Genomic DNA, 20,103 nt, shown 5'->3' on the forward strand with positions numbered 1-20,103 from the left:
CGCACCTCGGCTGACGAGCCTCATTCGACAACCTCAATCCTCCATGGCCAAGTTGGCTAAGGCGTCCGACTGTTAATCGGGAGATCCCTGGTTCGAGCCCAGGTGGAGGAGCACGATCACTCCCGTGAGTGCTTGCTTTTGCTTTTGCGCTTCCCCGGGGCGTTGCGACAGCCTTTGTTGGCGACGATGCGATATCGTGAGGTGGGAACAAAGGACAGTGTATGTTTTATGGGGAACGAATGTTTTGTGAATCAATGTAAGATGCTATGCTATGTGGGTATCGGGCAAACTATTCATACAGGGGGTGGGGGGGATTGTATACATGAGAAGGGCTGGCCGGGAGGCACTCTCGCTGAGCCAACTGGTCCCATTAACGACGACTCGCCGAACTCCATTGTCTGTCCCATTGCTCCATCTGCCCGGCTACACGATTTGGTCTGGTCGAAGACTGGCCCGTGACCCAGAATTTGTCCATCGGGTCGGATGAGCGTGAGTAGCTCGCGGTAGTATATGACGTCTGATTGGTAGCTGCATCGCGCCTCTGCCCGCCGGTGTTTGCAGATGTGGAATATTGAGAGTAACTAGCAGATATTAGGACCGGGTTTACAAGGTATCAGAGGAGAGGGGAAGGGACCAGCCGTCGTACCTCGGAGCGGCGGGACGCTGGTAGTAGCTAGATCCTGACATATTGCGCTGTGGAGGGGCGGGTATGATGAGGGTGGTGACGAAAGTGCAAGATAGGCAGTAGATGTTGGATGTTTGGATTGTTGTGATGATGTTGGTTTGGCCTGGCCTCAAACCGTACTTCATACCAACGGGTCAGGCTTCACCATTTATATATGAAAGGATACAAGTGAGAGATGGTTCAACTTGAACATGGGAATAGGCAGCTGTACCGCCCATTGCAAATACAAACCGCGAAGAATTGTAAAAAAAAAAAAAAAAAAAAAAAAAACATCATACTTAATCGACTTTGAAATTAGTCAAGCTGGTTTGTGAATGAGTCGAACCCAGGGGCATGCGACTCCATGGTGGAATTAGGATTGAAAGGGGAATGGTTAGGAATTACAATCGGAAAAAAAGAAGCAGCCGTAGAGTATGGCTATGATGCTACGGAGGATATTGAAGATGATCGACAGGGAAGTTGTCTAGCTTCGCAGTCACTTGACGGCAGAGACTGTCATGGGAACATTGGATTAGGAACGTAAACGATGAGGCATTGGCTGGCATTGGGCGACGGCCTCCCTTCCCGACCTAAAGAATGATTAGACAACCAGCGATGACTCTTGACAACAATGTTGGAGAGTGAAGTCGAAAAGAATAAACGCAATTGGAAAAAGCCGGTGGATGAAGAACAAGGGGAGGGGTGATCCCGGTTGGCACTAGCTAGAACAGTACATGGACGGAGGGAGCTTGGGGCCTTGGGTGCTTGTCTAACTTTTTCGAAGCTTCCGTCGCATAGCCAAGTGGGATTGGCACTCGCGTGGATCTTGGATAGCTTCCGGGAGAGGGGTGCATCGATGAGATAGACGCCCGCTCTTTCAAGGGTATCCGGGCTGGCTGGGGAGGGCAGATGTTGGCGGGCGGGACTACCTTCCGTGGCTGTCAAGTCAGAACTGAAAGACTTTGATGAAGGAAGTGTACTCCGTATGAATGGAACATTTGCGGCCGGGATTGGGCGGGCGGGAGATCCAGGCTAAGACAGAGAGGCCCAGCACTGGATAGATGCGAGCAAGAGGGTCCGCGCTATGTTGTCGTGTTCGTGGAACATTCGGAGAAGGGTATGGAGGCACGGAGGCTAGTCAGGGCTGGGAGAGCTTTGCGTGCCGCAAGAGCCTGGTCAAGGGCCACGGTAGTGTAGATTGCAGAGGCGCGGTGAACGGGATCGAAGCTTCACTTGACGAATAGCTTGGCGAGCGTGGATGGTGATTTGCAGGAGGACCGCCGGGGCGATCGCCACCATCAACTCCTCAACTCCAAACCTCTTCGCCTCGCCGTTTGGAGGCGGGGCACTATGGCACACAGCAGGTAGGCAACGATAGGCGTGTCGGAGATAAAAGCCAGTTGATGAAGCGGTTTGGCTGGCTAGCAGTACTGACGTGGAAAGGGGACAGGAAGGAAGACGATGAGACTGGGAGCGAGAGAGGTAAGCGGGGAGGCATCCGGAGCTACCAATGACGGAGACTCACAATGTCCAAATTGACTCTGTGGCTTAGTTGCAATTACTGTCGAGATCAAGATCACTCGAAACTCATCACACCGCAAAAGAGAAGACTGGAATCGTCGAGGCCGCCGATGAGTTGTCCATCTGCAGCGACTGTTGGTGTTGAGTTACATTACAATTGGCGTTCAACCTGATGCACACCACACCCACCTCATCGACACCAAGCAAGGTATATGGATGTGGCTGGGTTCCCGGGCGGTGCTTCGCGGAAGGAAGAAGCACAACCGAGAGGCTTAACACACTGAGAAGCTTTCATTGGGCCGAGAGTTGTCTGGCCAAGTGAAGATTGAAGCATATCTGTGTTGTAACAGCTCATGGCACACTTCCTTTTTTGATACGAAGGAGGGAATGACAACTGCTCTCATCATTGTCTTTCCGATTCAATGCCTCACGAGCCATATATTTGAGTGAGGGGCTCAGTGCCCGCTAGATTCGTCAAGTCAGTTGTCGCAAACTGTGAAGGGAAAGAAAGAGACAGGCGCTGAGTGAGGCAGCATAAGAGAGTCGGCTGTAATTGCTACCAAATGTCAGTTCAATTACTTATCGTTCACATACTGCAAGTTCTCGCCGAGTGTTGAAACAACTCAACTTGGGCGAAGCTCGAGTCGGGAATCTCTCTCGAGTCTCACATACCACACCCCAGACTGAATTCAGATTCAGTCAAAATGCTATCCGTATTCGTAGGGCTCCGAAGAAGCAGCACTCGCATCTCATTCTTCGCACGTCATTCTCAAGTGCTGCTGGCATGGGGTGCACGAGGGCTAAACCAACTTGGCTCAGCCACACAGCCAGTCCCTCCCTCACAACTCTGCCTGACAGGGCATTTTCCCATCCCCCCACTCACTCACTCACTCATTCGCTCACACACACTCGTTCACTTACAGTGTTTGCTGCTGCGGTTCACGGCAACAACTCGAATCCACTGCGGCCCGTCCGAGTCCCTGTTCACTACCAATATACCATCCGTCATTGTGCGGCCCGGTTACTTTGGAATGAAGTCATCTCCATCTCACTGCGCGCGATTGTGCTTCCCCCGTGGAACAAGAGAAGAAAGTCGCGGATGCGGCTTCTGGCGCCATTGTAACCGCTGACGCCGAGGACGGAGGACGGGGATCGTTGCGAGTGGGCGCTTACTTTTACTAGGATTCACTCCCAAAGTGTCTGTACGAAGTAGCCGAGCAACTCAGAGCGCCAGTAATTCCGGTGCCTAAATCCAACGTTTTATTGAGAGAACCATCTTTGAGCTGGTGGAAGCCTTCTCACAAACAATCTTTGCCCGTCAAGACATGGCACGAAACATCAAATCTTTCACTAAGGTATTCGTATACCACATGGATATCGAGAATCCTTCTCACCCGTCACAACAAAAGTCGGCCTCATACAGTCCAGTCTGATGAAGCCCAGCTGCCCACCCGTGCCCCCCTAGGCTCACAGCTGAGCCTCTGTCCCCTGCAACCCAGCCGACTGGCGCACCACCATCATTCTTCTACTTCGTAGCCATTGGCTCCGCCAGACCACCTTCGAGACCTCCTCCTCCAGGCTGCCAGTTTGCTGTGCTACCGAACCCTGGCTGCTGGGGGCCCAGTCTTATCACGTTCCCACGCTTAGATCGTTGGCGTTAGCTGCTTGTTGACCCTGGCTCCGTGCCGACTCCCGTGTATTCTCTGGGGCCGCCTATTCTCCTCCCTCCCTCTCTCTCGCAGCAGCACCACGGCGGCGCCACGGCGAAATGCACCAACTTTCAGCTCATTGATAGCCTGGCCGTCCCCCTCACTTCATGGCCAAAAGTACAAGTCCATCCTCCCCGTTGTTCATCATGTCTCTCGCTTCAGCCTGAGTCTTTTGCCTCAATTTCTCGTCAGGCACTTGGTCCGTAGTAGTACTCGCTATCAGTAGAGTCTACTCTCCTTCTCTACCTCACTTACACCTTCTACGACGCTATACGTGGTAAGGCTGTGGCGGCCAGCCTCCAATTTGAGCTTCATGTCAGCTTCACCTTCAAGTTCGCACGCGACCCAGACCGGTCGCCCTTCGCTATGGAGTGACTCGGCCGAGCGCAGACTGGCTAGACTCTATGTCTACACGACTCTACCTCTCACCAAGATCGTCGAAGTCGTTCACAAAGCGACTCCGGGGAACCGAGACTGCCCAGGGTAAGCTTAGAGATTGGGTTGCGCCGGCGCAAATGCGATTGCTGACACCAGCGCTTACCAGGAAGGATTCCGCCAACAAGAAGCTCAATTCGATTCTCGACAAAGAGCCACGATGGCTTCACCCGCGAACCCGAACAGACATGGATCGGCGGATAAGCGCCCTTGATAACTCTCCAACTCGCCAGAACACGCCCGAGAACGCATTTTCGCCAAATTACTCCCGTTCGATTTCCTCTGGCGCCCGATCGCATCTAAGCGCACATCCCGATTTCAAATACGAAGCCAGCAATAGCCCAACAGTCAACGACTTTCAACCCTTTTACCATTCACGCTCCTCTTCTGCCGGATGGGGCCCGCCGGCCCCGGGGCCGCTTCCGACCTTGGTGACCGCCGATATTGCGTCCGTGCCGCCACCCGAAACCGGGATACACCGGCAGACTACGACACAGACTCTGCAAGACGTGCTTTCACAGTATTCAACTGGATTCCGTCATCAAGTCAGTAGGTTGTTGAAGCGTTACACGATGCCCAGCAACACGATGATGAATCAATCACCGACGAACGAAGACCGACCTGGCACTGCCAACTCCAACCCAGCATCGTGGATATTCGAGTATAACGCGCCGCAAAGAAACTCGGAATCACAAGCCACACCCCTTCCCGGCGACTATCTCAACCTGCCATCTCACCTCCTTCAACAAGGCTTTTGCTCTGAAGGGCTTCCGGAGCATGATTCGCGATCTTGCTTCTGCCACATCCGAGACGAGCTCCCGAACGGCTCTTGGGTCACCGACTCAGGCCCAACCCCGTACGCGCAACACGTCCTGCAATGTGGAGAGCCTCCGAACAAGGATTGGAATGCTCGCGATCCCTTTGGCCATAGCATCTTACACCTTCTTGCAGCTGGGAACGCCCACCACGCCCTCTTGTTTAAAGCAATCGAGTCGTCCCCTAACCCATCGGCAACCAATAGCGCCGGCCAGACATTTTTGCATCTGCTCAACGACAGCTGGTTTACAAAACACGCCGATTCTCTCTTCCAACTCATCGCCTATTTGAAGCGATCCGATTTCGACCTGTATGCCCGTGATGTCTACGGACGCAACTTCTGTCACATTATCCACTCAAAGAAGCCGAATGTTTTGAGCCTAGAGATGAAAAACACCCTTCTTAACCAATTTAACCCTATGGCTTATTGCTGTCGCGACGCATTTGGCAATATCCCCGAGTGTGCTCCTATCGCACTGCCAATTCGGAGAGCCTATACCGCTGCTGTCGGGCAAGAGATGTCCTCGACCTGGGATTCTCATACGTTGCGCAGGGCCCCAACTCCGATTGAGGAACAAGCCCAACTTCTGAAGCTTGTTAACGAAGCACACACCAACGCCCGAGTGCAAGATACACAAGGTCGCAACGGTCTGCACTGTCTTGCCGATGCTATCCTCAGTCAGGAGTCATTATTCGCCAAGTTCCCACAACATCTTGCACAAGCAGCTCCCACAGAGCAGTCAGGCGGCGGCAGCAGCCGCAAGCGCAAACACAACAAGCCTAGCAAATCGCTCACAGACTCCTCAAAGGAGAGGCTTACTGCCAGGGAGAAGGTCGTCAGAGACCTCATCGACTTCGGCGTTGACGCAAACCACTACGACAAATACGGCAACACGGTGCTGATGGCTTTCGTGGCTCAGCTCCCCGAAGACGACGACTATAAGAAGCCCGTCAACATCTTGGAGGCTCTCATCGAAGCGGGTGCCGACGTCAACGCCCGTAACAAGAATGGCGAGACCGCGCTTCATGTCGCAGTTCGTAGAGGCAAAAAGCTGGCCATGCGTACACTTCAACAACACAACGCAAACGTACAAGCCCGTGACGTGGAGGGTCGGAGTGTGCTTGATGTCGCCGACCGAATGGTGACGTCTTATAAGCAGAACCCTCACTTCTCACATTACGAGGCTTGCCATGCTTGGCTCTCAGGGCAAGCGAAGGCAGTTCAATACCCTACAATACCCCAAGAATGGGAACTGCGAGACTCATGAGGATGTTGGGAGAGGGAAGGTGGTTGGTCAGTGGAAAGATGGGGATACACAAAAGTTCGAAGATTACTGTTCCGGATTTGTCTTCTATCGTTGCATAGGAGTTTGTGGCGTTTGGCGTTTTTGTTGCCTTGGTTGATATAGAAACGAATGAGAGGTGGTATGTGGGAGTGTAAGATGATTATGACAGAACATCATTAGATACCCGAGTCCATATTTGCATTGATTGTCAAAGCCTAACTGAATCTATCAAATTTGACAACTAAACGACCTTCCGACCCATGTGATATCATGGAAGCACTCGTAAATGTCTCCTTCTTTGATGAGAAGGACCGCTGTGTTCGAGGCCGAAGCCAGGGGAGATATATGTACGTGAAAAGTATATACAGGAAACTGTATAAAGATAAGGCCTCAAGTCCAACGGACTGTGAAACTGCGAGTGAGTAGTAAAGCCAGTGAGTAACCTCTAGCTACTCCTAAGGGGAAATCATGCAAATGCAAGCCTCTAGGCATTGGTGCTCGTAGTCTTGCCAACACCAGCGTTGGCCTTGACCTTGGCAGGAACATCGGCAACGCCAACGTGACCAATGAGCGAAGACTTGAAGCCACCAAGCTTGGTGAGAGCGGTGGTGCTGGTGAGGCTGCTGACGACGCCAGAGTCACGGGCACGGTTCCACTCGCAGATGTAGCCCAAATAGGAAGTGCAGCGAGAGGCTTCATCGACGGTGTTCACGATGTAGATGTTGCCTCCGTTGGTCAAGCTGGCAGGGGTTATGGGAGTGGTGACAGCATCGAAGTAGTTGCCCTCGAGAAGGACCCAAGTGTTGCCGTCAATGTCAAAGGCGTGGCCGCCCACGTTTTGGAAGTAGTTGTTAACGCCGTGGAAGAGGTTCTCGCTTCCGGCAGTGTTCGTAGTTCCCATGTGAGGGGATCGACCAGAGACGTCGTGCAGCCAGTTGCCGGAGAAGGTGTAGTAGTCCTTGGCGCCGATGAGGAGGGCGGTCCAGTAGTGCTTGCCATTGCAGCCGGCAGACCACTCCGTCTTGCCGTCAAACTCAGTGTTGGAGATGGTTACCTTGCCGGCGGCGCCCCAACCGGAGACGATGAACTGGCGGCCGATGAGGGAGATCTTGACGTGGTCAATCCAGACATTGTCGGCACCGTCAAGAGTGATGGCATCGCCTCCCCAGACGTACTGAGGGTTGAGATTCTGCAGACAGTCAGTTGTACCGCAATATCAACATCGCGGTGAAAGGTTATAGACGCACTGTAATGTGAACGTTCTGGATGATCTATGGAGTCCTCAGTTAATATCTTCTCTCTCAAAACTAGATACTGGCTAGTAGCTTGACAGAGTAGACTCACGACATTGCTCTTTCCACCACGGACACGGAATCCCTTGCCGATGATGACACCCTTGGTGCCAACACCCACAAGACTCTTGTTGCTGTTGATATCAATGGGGGTCTTGGCAGCGTTGTCGTAAGTGCAGTCAACCCAGGTGCCGCTAGCAGCATCACAGGTATCCTGGATCCAGGCCTGGCCCTTGGAAGTGCCGCCGGGACACTTGGTCGTGCGGTTGTCACTACAGCATTTGCCGCTGGTCGTTCCCTCAGTATTGCGGAAGTCCCAGGTGCGATCGATCATGATGGTTCGGGCCGTGCTGTCGGTAAGCCATTCCTTAAGTCTGCCAGGTCTTAGTTTCTGGACACTGCGATTTCTCGTCTATGGTGAATATTCAACTCACTGAGCAATGCTAGAAGGAGTCTGGGGAGCAGCTGAGCCACCACCAGTGGTGCCAGCTGCGAAGCCAAAGGCTTTGCCCTGCACCTGTGCAGTGGCCGTGCTCGCAAGAGCGGCGACGAGTGAGAGAAGAGAGATCTTCATCGTGAAGGGCCGAGAAATAAAGCGAGTGCAGTTGAAGTAAGAACTATAGTACGAAAGAATATGAAGGTCGAGGAGGAGCTTGGGGTCGAACCAAGGCTATGGCATCAGGAACTGCACAAGGTTAAAAACAAGTCTAAACTCCTATGGAAGTACAGCCATGCCAAGACGCAGTGACAGCGAGGCGACACGAGGAGGCCTCGACTTATTTTCAGACTAATGACGTTCCCATATTGCACATCCCTCGCCCGGGTGTAACGGTTTATGCCAAGCGGCGCTATAGGGCTGGGCCGGCATCTTAGAGGCGGCGAGGTTTTCATCAATCCATTTCCACCTAACAGCAAGGGCAATAGAGCATGTGAACTCATTCCGTACGCACACCATCGCCGCTGCATCTTGATGGATGCAGCGGTCCCTGAATCTTAAAACTCTCCGTGTGATGGGAAATCTCTCGCCTTGACCATACTGGCGCGGAGGAGGCCGCTGCTCCGCGCCGACGAAGACACCAATTGGCAAGTCCGTGGTCATTCGGGCCCGGCAGACGTTTCCTGATGCGGGAGCTGGTAGCTGGGGAGCATGCTGGAAAGGGCAATGTCGAGTGGGACAGGTCTGTCAATGTCATCAAGATGCTACATGGACGGGGGTCCTCCGCTCCGCTTCTCGACCAAATCCAGGCCAGTGACAGGGGCCTAAGCAGATGAAAGGGCCACAGCCAGGAGGTTGGCTGAAAGTCGCCGATGCAAGTGAGTGGATGAACGCGTCTAAAATTCGGACTCATCTTCCCGTCCCATACCATGTTGGGCAAACACATCGTCACAAACCACATTCTGCGAATGAAAGTTAAGGTTTGTGGGCCTCTCAGCCGACTTGTCGGGATTCCGTACGAGGGACTCGTAAACTGGAGACTTGGAGGACCAGGTTGGCTCGCTTTCGGTTTCCCTACGGCGCATCATCCCGCGATGTGAGGTCGCATTACGATTTCTCATCCTGCAAGAGGCAAGAGTGATGTGTCTCGATTCTATACTCGAAATGTGAATGTCTAACTGCGGAAAAGAAGGATAATTATCCGTATGAATACAATACTTTATAGGGGTAACTCGGTCTAGTGCCAGATGAGAAATGTTGCTCCGTCGGACGTAACCATGCATTTAAAGCATTTCTCGGTAAGACGCGGCTTCGCGTGGTGTTGCTAATGCTTTTTTTGAGGAATGAACCTATGTGAAGGCATCATTCAAACAACAGCTATCCACTATTTTCAGAGTAGTATCGTCTACGGTCTGAGATTTCCGGGCTCTTTGATGTTTCGATCTTACTCTGCGTCGCTCGGCTGGACGTAGAAGAGCCAACAAGACTACCACACCAGTAGCAAGAGGAAAAAGCACTCAAAACAGCCGATGTGGAAGCTGCACAAGTTCACGCCTGGTTATCTAAGCTAAGCTTCATTCGATACATGCAGTTTGCCCCGAGAGAAGTGCTGATCAAAGGCCCTCAGAACCGTGTGATAAGAAGGCGACAGAATACCTGCTTCCATACTGACGTGCATCAGTAAGCATAGAGCTTCACGTTCTCATCCTCACTCTCCCTGAGCTTCCTGTTGATGCTCATCAACCAGAACCTCATCGCCCACGCACATATGATGCTTGCAACGGCAAAGCCAATCATGCACGAGAAGCCGATTATGTACCTGGGCCCATCCGACGTGGGCCAAAGGTAGGCGCAATAGATGTACGCCAAATTGGCTGTGACGTTGACTAAAGAGTATGCAACAGCTTTCTTCTCAGGCGTCTGCGACAAGGTATCGCTGACCCACCCCAAGATGGGAGATCCTACGGAGTAGGCACCTGTCGCATATAAGAAAGTCGCTGCGTATCTGACGGCGTTGTTAGTAGTCCCAATCGTCATGGCGAATCCGACGACTGCAAGAGATAGACCAGCTGTGATGTGCCAGGTTCTCTCGTTTAATCTTCCGCTCGACCATGCGAATGGAATACCAAGAAAACCGGAGACGAAGTAGGGAGGAGCCGTTAGGAGAAGAGCCGTAGTCGACTTGAAGCCCCTAGCCAAACATTAGCATCTCGTCACTCCTCAAGTCCTACTATGGTAGGTTCCGCGATTTGATAACTTACATAGTACGCACAAGGGTCGGGAAGTATGCATTGAAGCTGACCGCAGAAATGTGGAAATTCTGGCAGGCGCAGAACAGCCAAGTTTTGGGATCTTTCAAAGCCTGCTTGAGACCATCCATGGTAGAGCCACGCTCTTGTCTACCAACAGTGTCACGACGAATGCGTTCAACAGCGAGCTGTCTCTCATCCTCGGTAAGCCATCGGGTAACAGAGGGGTCGTCAGGAAGCAAAAAGAAGCCGAAGACGGCAATTAATGCGGTGACCGAGCCCTCAATGATGAAAAGCCTAACACTGTTAGATCATCATCGGGAACAGACAAATAGAAGAAGCTCTTACCATTTCCAACCTGCAATTCCCTTGACTTGATCCAAAGTACTGAAAGTCGCAGCAGCAATCAGACCTGAGCAGCCGGTACTGACAACTTGACCGGTGTAAAGGACGGAGATCCTAGTTGCAAGCTCTTTCCGCGTGTAGAAGATCGACAGAAGATAAAGGGCACCTGGGTAAAAGGGCTAGAAAAGCCATTCGATTAGCTTACGATCCATCATTGACATCTGTTATGCAACTCACTGCTTCCACAAATCCAAGGAAAAATCGGCAGGCGACCAAACCACTGTAGTTCTTGACGCCCGCAGTGGCAGCAGAGATAGCGGCCCAACCAATCATACATGTTGACATGTAGATTGATGGTCTCGTACGTGTAAGAAACATATTTGAGGGTACTAGACGTCGTCAGACTAAACGCAGCTCGAACCCTGCCCTGAAGTAGACTGACCTTGCATCAGAAGGTATCCAACGAATAGGATAGAGATGGCAGTATTGTATTCAACTCCTTTGAGTCTCAGATCCTCTTCCAGCGTATTCAATCGAGCTTGTGGGAGAGCATTCCGGTCGAGCTAAGTTCTTCGTCAGGGCCAGGCCTTGAATGGGGGCATGTAATCGGGGCAAGGCTCAACGCACGTAGTTCATGAAATACATTGCCCAGAGGATCGGCTAAGGTACAAGGAGACACCGCATTAGCATCGTTATCACTAGGTAGATAGGTAAATTGAACGTCAGGAGATTACCATAATCTTGCGATCTAGCTTCCGGACGAGGGCAATTTCAGCTGGGTCTGTCTTTTCTTGAGCGCCGGAGTAATCGCCAGAGACAACGGCCTTGCCCTTGACCGACTTTTCATCATGCTCAACCTCAAGCGGGCCGCCTTTCTTGGAGTCGGTGTCAAGTGTAACTGCCATCATCAGCAGAGAGGAGGAAACAAGTTAAAAGTGGTGCTGTAGAGAGTAAGAGAGCAAAGTCGTACACGAGATAATCTCTCGATGCCTTTGGATCCACGAGGAAACATACAAGACGTCGTCTGATTTATACATGACGGCTGTCTATCACTTGGCTATACCCGGCTTTGCGGGGTCTGGTTCGACTCAACCCCAGAAAATACACGTTCCCCGCAAGCGCTAATCCCATGTTAAACTCATGACCCGGCGTTGAGGATACGGGGAAATGGGGCCAAGACCCGGCGAACCGTCACTTGGTCTGTGCTATACCGATACGCCGTTACGCCGTTACGCCGCTCAACACGGCCATACTCCGTTCTTATCCCGCGAGTTGGCCCCCGCTACTGCGTTATTCCGTGCCCCCCACCGCGGGGTTCTCGGTGTAAGACCGGACGTTAGCCGGAGAATTGTCCACCCAAGTCAAGGAATAAAACAGACCGAGGAGAACGAGGCGATGTATTTGGAAAGCTTGGTTTTGGAAGAAGCTTGCGCCTGCTCTTTCTCGTCCGAACCGCTATCCCTACGCGCATTCCATCCACCATGTCTGCCGCCACAGTTTTCGACTCGACGCTCTTTGGCAACATCTTCGGCACAGAGGAGGCCCGCCAGGCCTTCTCGGAACGATCTTATGTTGCCAATCTAATTAAGGCCGAGTGCGCCCTGGCCGAGGCTGAAGAAGCCGAAGGCATTGTGCCCAGTGGCACCGCTGCTGTACTGAGAGACCATTGCGACGTCTCGAAGATCGACTGGCAACTCCTTGCAGCCCGCACGGAGATTGTAGGATACCCAGTACTGCCTCTGGTAGAACAGATGTCAAAATGGGTCCCCGAAGAGACTTGTAAGTCTGGACTGTCAGTCCAACTCATAATAACCCAACTTGCTGAAATTGGAACCTCTAGCTGGGTACATTCACTGGGGCGCCACTACGCAAGACATTATGGACCTCGCTTCGGTTCTACAGATGAAGACTGGCCTCGAGATCGTCGAGCGCCTTCTGCGCAAAGTCACCTCGACCCTGGAGAGAATGTCCGCCGCCTACAGAGACGTACCCATGGCCGGCAGGACGCATCTACAACACGCTCTCCCCATCACTTTCGGATACAAATGCGCAGTCTGGCTGGCTGGTTTCCGTAGACATGTGAAGCGAATCGAACAGATCAAAGAAAGCTGCTTGCTGGTCCAATTTGGCGGTGCTGCTGGTACCCTCGCTTCTCTAGGTACAAGCGACAGCGGCATCCGTGTGCGCAAGCGCCTCGCAACTATCCTTGGCCTGCAAGACCCCGTCATCACCTGGCACGTAGCACGCGATACTGTCGCTGAGATTATCAACTACCTTGCACTGGTTGGCGGTAGCTTGGGCAAGATCGCGCTCGACTTGATCATCATGTCATCAAATGAGCTGAACGAGGTCAGCCTACAATCACTGGCTCTCGAATGAGATGATCAATGCTAACGCGCATTTCACAGGTCGCCGAGCCTTATGTTCCTCACCGTGGCGCCTCTTCAACCATGCCCCAAAAGCGCAACCCCATTTCCAGCGAAGTGATACTTGCTCAATCAAAGATTCTACGTGCACAGGCCGGCCTTGTACTAGATGGCATGGTCTCTGACTTCGAACGAGCCTCCGGCCCGTGGCACCTGGAGTGGGCTGCTATCCCAACGGCCTTCATTTCCATTGTTGGGTCCCTCCACCAAGCCGAGTTTGCCCTATCAGGGCTCCAGGTCAATAAAGATGCCATGATGGTGAATCTCAAGTCAACAAGGGGCTTGATCGTTGCGGAGGCTGTCATGATGGACCTGGCAAAGTACACCGGTCGCCAGGAGGCACACGAGATTGTCTACAAGGCGTGCGTTAAGGCACATGAGAACAGCATGTCACTACAGGAAGCTTTGGAAGAATCATCACAGGTGACGTCTCATCTTGCTTCGCCAGACCTGGCAAAATTGTGCGATCCTACAAGATATCTGGGATGCTGTCAATTGATGCTGGATGAGCTGTTAGGACAGGGAGCGGGACATGCCAGCGGAAACAGAAAGGACCTGAACGGCAGTAAAGAGGTTGCGAGTTGTAATGGAACTACCAATGGCAGCCATTGAGCTAACGAAAAACTAGTAGAATATAGTCTTCTTGCTTTCTCACGATAGGTACAGTTGAGAGGGTGAGGTTATTGATGCGACCAAGTTGACCAATCTGTCAAGTCACAATGCCCAAGTCTTGAACTTCAGCTTATCAAAGAGATAGACCAACCCGTATTATTCTCGAGGGTAGAAGTAGCTTGCGCATTACTCTGCGTTACGTTCCCAAAAGGCCTTCAACCTCTCTTCTTGCCTCAACAGTGACCAGCCCATGTGCGCTTCAGACTTTGCGAGAATATCAAGGAGCTTCTCCTGTTCCTCAGGATTGTGGAACAAATGGCCACCTGGTCAGCGAGTGGTCAGCGATAAGATGTTGTGCTAAAGTCATCTTACAATCAGAGCCAAACTTACACATGGCGACCGTCATCCCCGCGGCTATGGTTGCCGGCTGCCATTCGCCTGCCGAGTATGCAATACCACAAATTTGACGCGTCAAGCGCCGGACCTCTACTTCAACAGCTTTCGAAGCCATAGCCCTGTCAAGGCCGAGGACAGGTATACGAGGGTCGTGAGTTAGTAACATTATCTGGCAGATAATGGCATGTTGCTGACCAGCAACTTAGTAGACAAGAAAACGTCAGCAATGATACTTTGACTTAAGCGCATGTACCTATGCCAGCCTCAAAAGAAATAGAGAGCACCGGGGCTTACTATGGAAGTCGTTGGCGAATATTATCTCAGGGAAGGCCTCGCGGTCAGAGCCCGCTTGCCACAGAGGATTGAAAGATGCCGGTCTCTTCTCCATCCACTGATGCAGATATGTACGTAGATCTTCCCAAGACGTAGTAGAGCGCGTGTCTGGGCTGTATGCAAAAGTCAAAACTTCTTCAGTAAAAGTGATGATGCGCCAAGCCCAATTGAAGTCGCTTGTGGGCTCAAGGGTTTGAGTGATGCCGCATCTGTGTGCAAGTCGGGGCGGAGGAGTACGTGCTACAAAAGAGATGAAGATTTCCTGACGGATAGCAACTAGCAGACATGCGCGACATAGACTGTAGTTTGGGTCTTCTGAAGAGTCTGGCAAAGTGAAAATGTTCGTGTCTAAGATGTGCCCATACGGCCGATCATCGACAGACGGAACTAACTCGACACAGTTAGAATCATATGAGAGTGAACAAATAGTTCGTACCTGTCATTTCCTCGTAGAGTCGTAGTATCATAGTGATGGCGCACAGAACTCCAGTCGTAAATCCTCGTGCCGCCGCCGGGTGTGCTAGAGCAGGGATGTATGATTGCAAACATCTAGCTTGGTAGTCGTCGGCTTCTCCAGCAACCCATTTCTCTGGCTGTGTCTGACTTAAGTGCTTGCATGAGATAGCTAAAAGGGCGTTGAGAAGGACAAAGTGTGTCGAGGCCGTTTGTACGATGGTCATCCTGAAGTGTCGATCTTTATCGCAATAGTCAAACTAGACGAGCGTCAGATAAGAACCGTTGCCAAATGTCGACTAGCAGTACCCAAAGAGAGAGATGATTGATGAAATGCTGAAGCAGGAAGACTTCTCTTTTGTCTCTCAAAGGCCATAGAGGATTAGATGAAGGTTCTTCAACATCGCAAGGGTAAAGCGTCTCAGAAACATCTTGCTGGGGTGGCTCTGGTATTTGCACTACATCTCGTGCCCGAGGTGACTCGGCGGATGCGGTAATCAGGAGATTGGCAATGCTTGGGAGCGTTGAGGGCTTTTCGACAGCAGTAGTCTCTTGTGATGATTCATTGGGTTCCAGAGCGATGCTGTCGTCTGAGAATATAACTACACGAGCTTTAGTTAGTTGGACATATGCTACCCAGAGGGCCCTATCGTGACAAGTGATAATCTCACGGGTGGGTGGCGTTGATAGCCAGACTTGGTGGGCTGGGAACGGAACAGCTCGATTATCCTCCAATGACTCTTGGAAACCTTCAATAGACGGATTATGATGATGTCGAAAAGTTACTCGGGTTGTTGCTATATAAGTACACGACTTGGCAGCCTTTCCGCAAGGGGAGCAGGTAGGGGTTGGCGTATCGCCTGGTCCAATGGTCTTCAGCATTTATAACTCCATAATTTCAGACCTGCCAAAACTTTCTCCGACTAACATTTCAGATGAAGTCGGATACATCGTACACTCGAGGGGATGTTAGACTCATCTTCAGACGCGAAAGGAGCTGACGCTTGAACATACCACGACTGCCGTTTGGAACGGCTGAATTCTCTTGGCGGCGTCTGGTTACGCTGGTCTGATTCATAGGCCCCTACTCGAATATCAGGTGAACTGATGGACATGTTATCTATAGAGACCGGAAAGTAATGGCACAAACCCCTCTGGACGTGGTTGAAATTGCTCCCTGCAAGAAACATGTAGGCGGTGTTGAGGAGAGCCTATTGACTTTGGGGCCAACAACAGGCCAGAAGGGCAGGTGGGGCCGATGACACAAAGGGCAGTTTGGCTCCGATCCCCCACCTAAGATCGGAGCAATTTTACCTCTCTGAGCACACGCCGTCGCAAACACACCCACTCACTCACACAGCACTGTGGCATCAGAGCCACCAGCAGAGACGCAAGGGTGCGGCCCTTCTAAGCATTGCTTACCTTAGACTGCTGTCTTTCATGAGACCTTTGCGTAGAATCCAATTGCTTCTAGGCTTACCTATATCTTCTCCTCAGATACCGAGACTTCTATCTGTATGCTTATCCCATGCCCTTGTCTGTGTATGCAGCATACAACCTGTGTTGGGTTCCTCACGAAGACCAAGTATGACAAATCCAAGACCGTCTCCCCCAAGCGCCCCAAAACTTAGCAATATCAGTGCCTCTTCAATTGAAAGGAACCCGCGTCACGCTGAACTCCCTCCCCGCCACAATCATTTCTCAGCTTTGGACGGGACTGAATAGTAGAACTTGACTTTCCGCTGGTCGGAGTAGCGGAATAGTGTTATACGGAGATCACTAGTACCAACTAGGTTTTCAGAGTGCGACTAAGATGGTGAATATGCGGAAATGATGTGGGATTATGCAACTATCAGATAAATGTGACTAATGTGCAATAGGTCCGGCTTTTGATAGCCAAGCAGATCCGCGTTCATCACTTTCTCCACAACACCACACACATCATCGCAACTTGAGCGCGCGTGAGCTCTATTCGGTCTTCGAGTCAACTATTCTCTTGGCAAAGGTACCAGCAACGCTCTCGATGATGCTGAACGGAGCGGGAGGATGAATGGACAGGAAAACTCTTCCGGAGGGCAATCTGGACAAGTTTGGTATGCCGACTCGGCCTGAGAAGAATCGCACTGGATGATCAGGCGGCTAATAAGCTCAATAGCGACCGCTGTCGGCGGTAAGTAGTCGTCAAACAAAGCTTTCTGCTAGTTTCATAACAAATCTGTTCCACCGATCTCTTTGGGTCCAATGCCCAAAACTGACTTTGTCTATTTGTTCTAGGAGAAAAATCCGATGTCATGGCGATGGCGAAAAGGTAAGTTGGCCATCCCTACTGTGCAACATGCTCAGATTCAAGCTTTTGGAACTCATGCTCATTCTGATTGGCAGTGCACACCATGTATCACTGGAGGCGTGGCCTGTGTTGTGTCAACGAAGTTGAAGCGTAACAGAAAGAGGAAGAGGTACGCTAGATTGGGAAGTCCAAGAACCAGCAAAATATGAGACTGACGCGGTCAATGTCCCCTTTACTGACCGCACATTTCCAGCTACTACGAAAATGAGGGAGTTGAGGAAATACATGACGATTCCGCGGCTTCAAAGACTCCTGAAGCTCATGGCGGCACTGTTGGCTCGGCTTCCTTTTCTCTCACTCAAGATCTAAGGAAGTCGCAACCAATCGCTTCGGAGCACTCACATCTGACTGCACTCACAAGTAATGGCGGCCCAAGACCTCTATCATCTTGGCAGCGCCGCACAGAAGCCTCTTCAAGTGCAAAAACGAAATCATTGCCAGAACCTGTGGTCGGCCACATGGGCCGGCTGGTATCCAATGACGACCAGACAGCTATGTTCGCGGGCTCGTCAACGGGCGTGCACTTCATCAGCCAGGCTGAGCAGCAGTTGCAAATGCTACGAATCCATACCGAAACATTCCCGAGCAGCATCTATAGTCTCTATCTACACAACGTATGGGGTCCGCCACCCAAGGATACCGAGTCGCAGGTTGTCGCCGCTATGATATCCCAACTTCCGCTTGACGCCGCTGGTATACTCGAAACGACCATCGACCATTGGACACCACTTTACCCAATTGTACATAAACATTCTACCGTAGAGGCTCTACGTCGCTTGATCGGGGATCCTGAACACGGCGATATCAGTTTGCTGTACCAGATTCTAGGTTTACTTGCTCTGGGAACATTGGGACATTCAGGCCCCTGTGTCCAGAGTCATCATCATTTTCTTTGCCATTCCGAGAAATACTACGCAATGTCCGCTGCGTTGACGAATCAGCTTCAAGAGCGACCGTCGTTACCGACGCTTCAAGGGTTGGAGATTGCCCAGATCTATCTCCAGCTATCATCTCGCTACTCAGCTGCTTCGCAGCTTGGAGGGATGGCTACAAGAATGGCACAGAATCTTGGACTCCACCGACACTCCCAGAGGTTCAAATTCGATCCTTTGGAGACAGAACTTCGGCGGCGCGTATGGTGGTGTCAATACTCTCTCGACGCGTAGGTCTTTTGTTTGTCCGCCCCCCTTCTTGCGTGTCTCGACTAATATATTTCCATCAGATTCTCCAGCGCCTACCATGGGATGCCAAGGTTGATACGCGACCAGGATGTGGATACAGACCTACCCTCCCGTGTTGACCACGACCAAGTATCGCGTGAGAGCGTGGCTTTCCCCTTACCCGGCGAACGGTCCCAAGTTGACACGGCTCTCTGCATGTTCAAACTCGCAGTCATTGTAGGAGAAGCCCTAGAGAAATTGTATTCGACAACTAGACGGCGCGGCGGGATCGTAAAAATCACACAACTGCAAGCCGAACTCTCAATGTGGGAGCGAATGTTACCAACGGACAAGGTCGCAGACTTGGAGGACGAGGGCGCAGACTTACCGCCGGCGGTCACGATCGACACCTTCGAGGTAGCTTTCCTACGCGCTGCATTCTACAATGCCACGGTGCACGTCCACCGGCCTGCGCTTGCTTTCACAACCGCTGACCCTCAGTTTCACATTTCTCTGCTGGCCTGCGGTCGTGCTTCGGGTGAGCTTATTAGACTGACTGCTGCGATTGTGTCAGATTCAGTCGTGGAGATGGCAACTCCAAGAATTGACTCGATCATCATCGCACATCTCTACCCAAACGGGTTGCATATGTTGTGGCAGGCAGGTCTGACGATATTGTTTGCCAGATGGAAAGGTCAAACCCTTGCTGGCGACGAGGAAGACGAAAACCTGGTCAAGACATGCGCTTCGACGTTGCGTCATTTGAGAGCTGATGACTCCAATATGTACATCACGCAATGTGCCGAGGTTCTCGACATGCTCCGCATAAAGACATTTTCAGCTAGAGAAACCCAACAGCCCGCTCTTGACCAGCTGCAATGGAATGTCTGGGATTGGCCCATGGCGTCAGCGCTGGAGCTCGCCAACACCTTGGATGCAATGCCGCTGGATCTTCAATTCGAACCAAGCATGGGGTTATAAGACTTTGCTATCAACCTCAGCTGTGAGTTGGCAAAGTATCTTGGTGTACCATCACGAAGTGGTGGATGACCTGCGTAAGTGGGACCCAGCCTACCAACACATTGCTAAGTGCGAATCATGTTGAAGAACCCATTTTTCAGTCGTCATAGCGGCCGTATTGGGGGCTTTGGAATCGATGAGTTATGGATGGTCCGGATAGCAACAAAACTCACAATGTGTTCGTCCTCTTTTCATCAAATGTAGACTTGGTAGCCTCAATCGGCATTTTAGCACCAGCCCCTCTTTTTCTCCAATCTCACGCGGAAAGATGCGTTCGCCGTCCCAAAGATCTGGCACCTGCATCGTGAACCCACGGTGCCCACACCCCGGGATGTTGAGGTTGATTCGATCAAGGTGTGGGGGGCTCACGATCTGCGTATCGATCCTACTTATCGCTGACGGAATGATGTCTCCAAGATAGTTGTCGCAAACCCGAGGGACACCCGGCTTTACACCTGTCTATTGATCGCGGCACGTTGAAAACATCACAAGGAATGTTGGAAGTAAAGTTGAAATATGGGGCGTAAGATTCGTACCAGGCCAAGCCCAGCTTGCAGTCTAGCTCGCTTGTCTAGATGAAATGTCTATCTCTATATGTCCTCC

General features: G+C 51.6%; 6 protein-coding genes and 1 non-coding gene across 7 annotated transcripts; 4 read left to right on the forward strand and 3 right to left on the reverse strand.

Annotated features, from left to right (window-relative positions):
* Positions 1-37: 37 nt before the first annotated feature.
* On the forward strand, positions 38-111 carry BDP55DRAFT_t322. Its single transcript has one exon. It is a non-coding gene; the product is annotated as a tRNA-Asn (tRNA).
* A 4,096-nt stretch (positions 112-4,207) lies between these two features.
* Positions 4,208-6,413, forward strand: BDP55DRAFT_565887 (ankyrin repeat-containing domain protein; the record flags this gene model as incomplete). The annotated part of the gene is made up of 2 exons (XM_060570462.1): positions 4,208-4,377; positions 4,439-6,413. 2 exons carry the CDS (start codon positions 4,208-4,210, stop codon positions 6,411-6,413), a joined length of 2,145 nt encoding a protein of 714 aa, XP_060422901.1.
* A 502-nt stretch (positions 6,414-6,915) lies between these two features.
* BDP55DRAFT_638125 (pectate lyase) lies at positions 6,916-8,297 on the reverse strand (the record flags this gene model as incomplete). Its single annotated transcript, XM_060573071.1, has 4 exons — positions 6,916-7,620; positions 7,679-7,702; positions 7,776-8,097; positions 8,158-8,297. The coding sequence occupies 4 exons, from the start codon at positions 8,295-8,297 to the stop codon at positions 6,916-6,918; spliced, it is 1,191 nt and encodes a 396-aa protein (XP_060422902.1).
* A 1,539-nt stretch (positions 8,298-9,836) lies between these two features.
* Positions 9,837-12,004, reverse strand: BDP55DRAFT_708422 (major facilitator superfamily domain-containing protein; the record flags this gene model as incomplete). Its single annotated transcript, XM_060578102.1, has 8 exons — positions 9,837-10,350; positions 10,421-10,705; positions 10,757-10,932; positions 10,991-11,142; positions 11,196-11,316; positions 11,381-11,413; positions 11,488-11,628; positions 11,987-12,004. 8 exons carry the CDS (start codon positions 12,002-12,004, stop codon positions 9,837-9,839), a joined length of 1,440 nt encoding a protein of 479 aa, XP_060422903.1.
* A 230-nt stretch (positions 12,005-12,234) lies between these two features.
* On the forward strand, positions 12,235-13,791 carry BDP55DRAFT_565870 (L-Aspartase-like protein; the record flags this gene model as incomplete). Its single annotated transcript, XM_060570460.1, has 3 exons — positions 12,235-12,532; positions 12,594-13,102; positions 13,162-13,791. The coding sequence occupies 3 exons, from the start codon at positions 12,235-12,237 to the stop codon at positions 13,789-13,791; spliced, it is 1,437 nt and encodes a 478-aa protein (XP_060422904.1).
* A 157-nt stretch (positions 13,792-13,948) lies between these two features.
* Positions 13,949-16,088, reverse strand: BDP55DRAFT_759273 (uncharacterized protein; the record flags this gene model as incomplete). Its single annotated transcript, XM_060580825.1, has 6 exons — positions 13,949-14,114; positions 14,182-14,388; positions 14,482-14,907; positions 14,957-15,233; positions 15,283-15,833; positions 15,902-16,088. 6 exons carry the CDS (start codon positions 16,086-16,088, stop codon positions 13,978-13,980), a joined length of 1,785 nt encoding a protein of 594 aa, XP_060422905.1. The 3' UTR covers positions 13,949-13,977.
* Positions 16,089-16,896: 808 nt separating this feature from the next.
* Positions 16,897-19,552, forward strand: BDP55DRAFT_404169 (fungal-specific transcription factor domain-containing protein). Its single transcript, XM_060567319.1, has 6 exons — positions 16,897-17,066; positions 17,129-17,143; positions 17,248-17,281; positions 17,356-17,429; positions 17,514-18,482; positions 18,543-19,552. The coding sequence occupies exons 1-6, from the start codon at positions 17,020-17,022 to the stop codon at positions 19,459-19,461; spliced, it is 2,058 nt and encodes a 685-aa protein (XP_060422906.1). The 5' UTR covers positions 16,897-17,019; the 3' UTR covers positions 19,462-19,552.
* The last annotated feature ends 551 nt before the right edge of the window (positions 19,553-20,103 follow it).

This window comes from Colletotrichum godetiae (assembly GCF_030913485.1).
Source record: "Colletotrichum godetiae strain CBS 193.32 chromosome Unknown BDP55scaffold_78, whole genome shotgun sequence".
NCBI classification, from domain to species: domain Eukaryota; kingdom Fungi; phylum Ascomycota; class Sordariomycetes; order Glomerellales; family Glomerellaceae; genus Colletotrichum; species Colletotrichum godetiae.

Coding starts and splice junctions, on each gene's coding strand:
- BDP55DRAFT_404169 (XM_060567319.1), top strand. CDS start 17,020: ATGAATGGACAGGAAAACTCTTCCGGAGGGCAATCTGGACAAGTTTG. Junction 17,430..17,513: donor CGTAACAGAAAGAGGAAGAG/GTACGCTAGATT, acceptor GCACATTTCCAG/CTACTACGAAAATGAGGGAG. Junction 18,483..18,542: donor TGTCAATACTCTCTCGACGC/GTAGGTCTTTTG, acceptor TATTTCCATCAG/ATTCTCCAGCGCCTACCATG.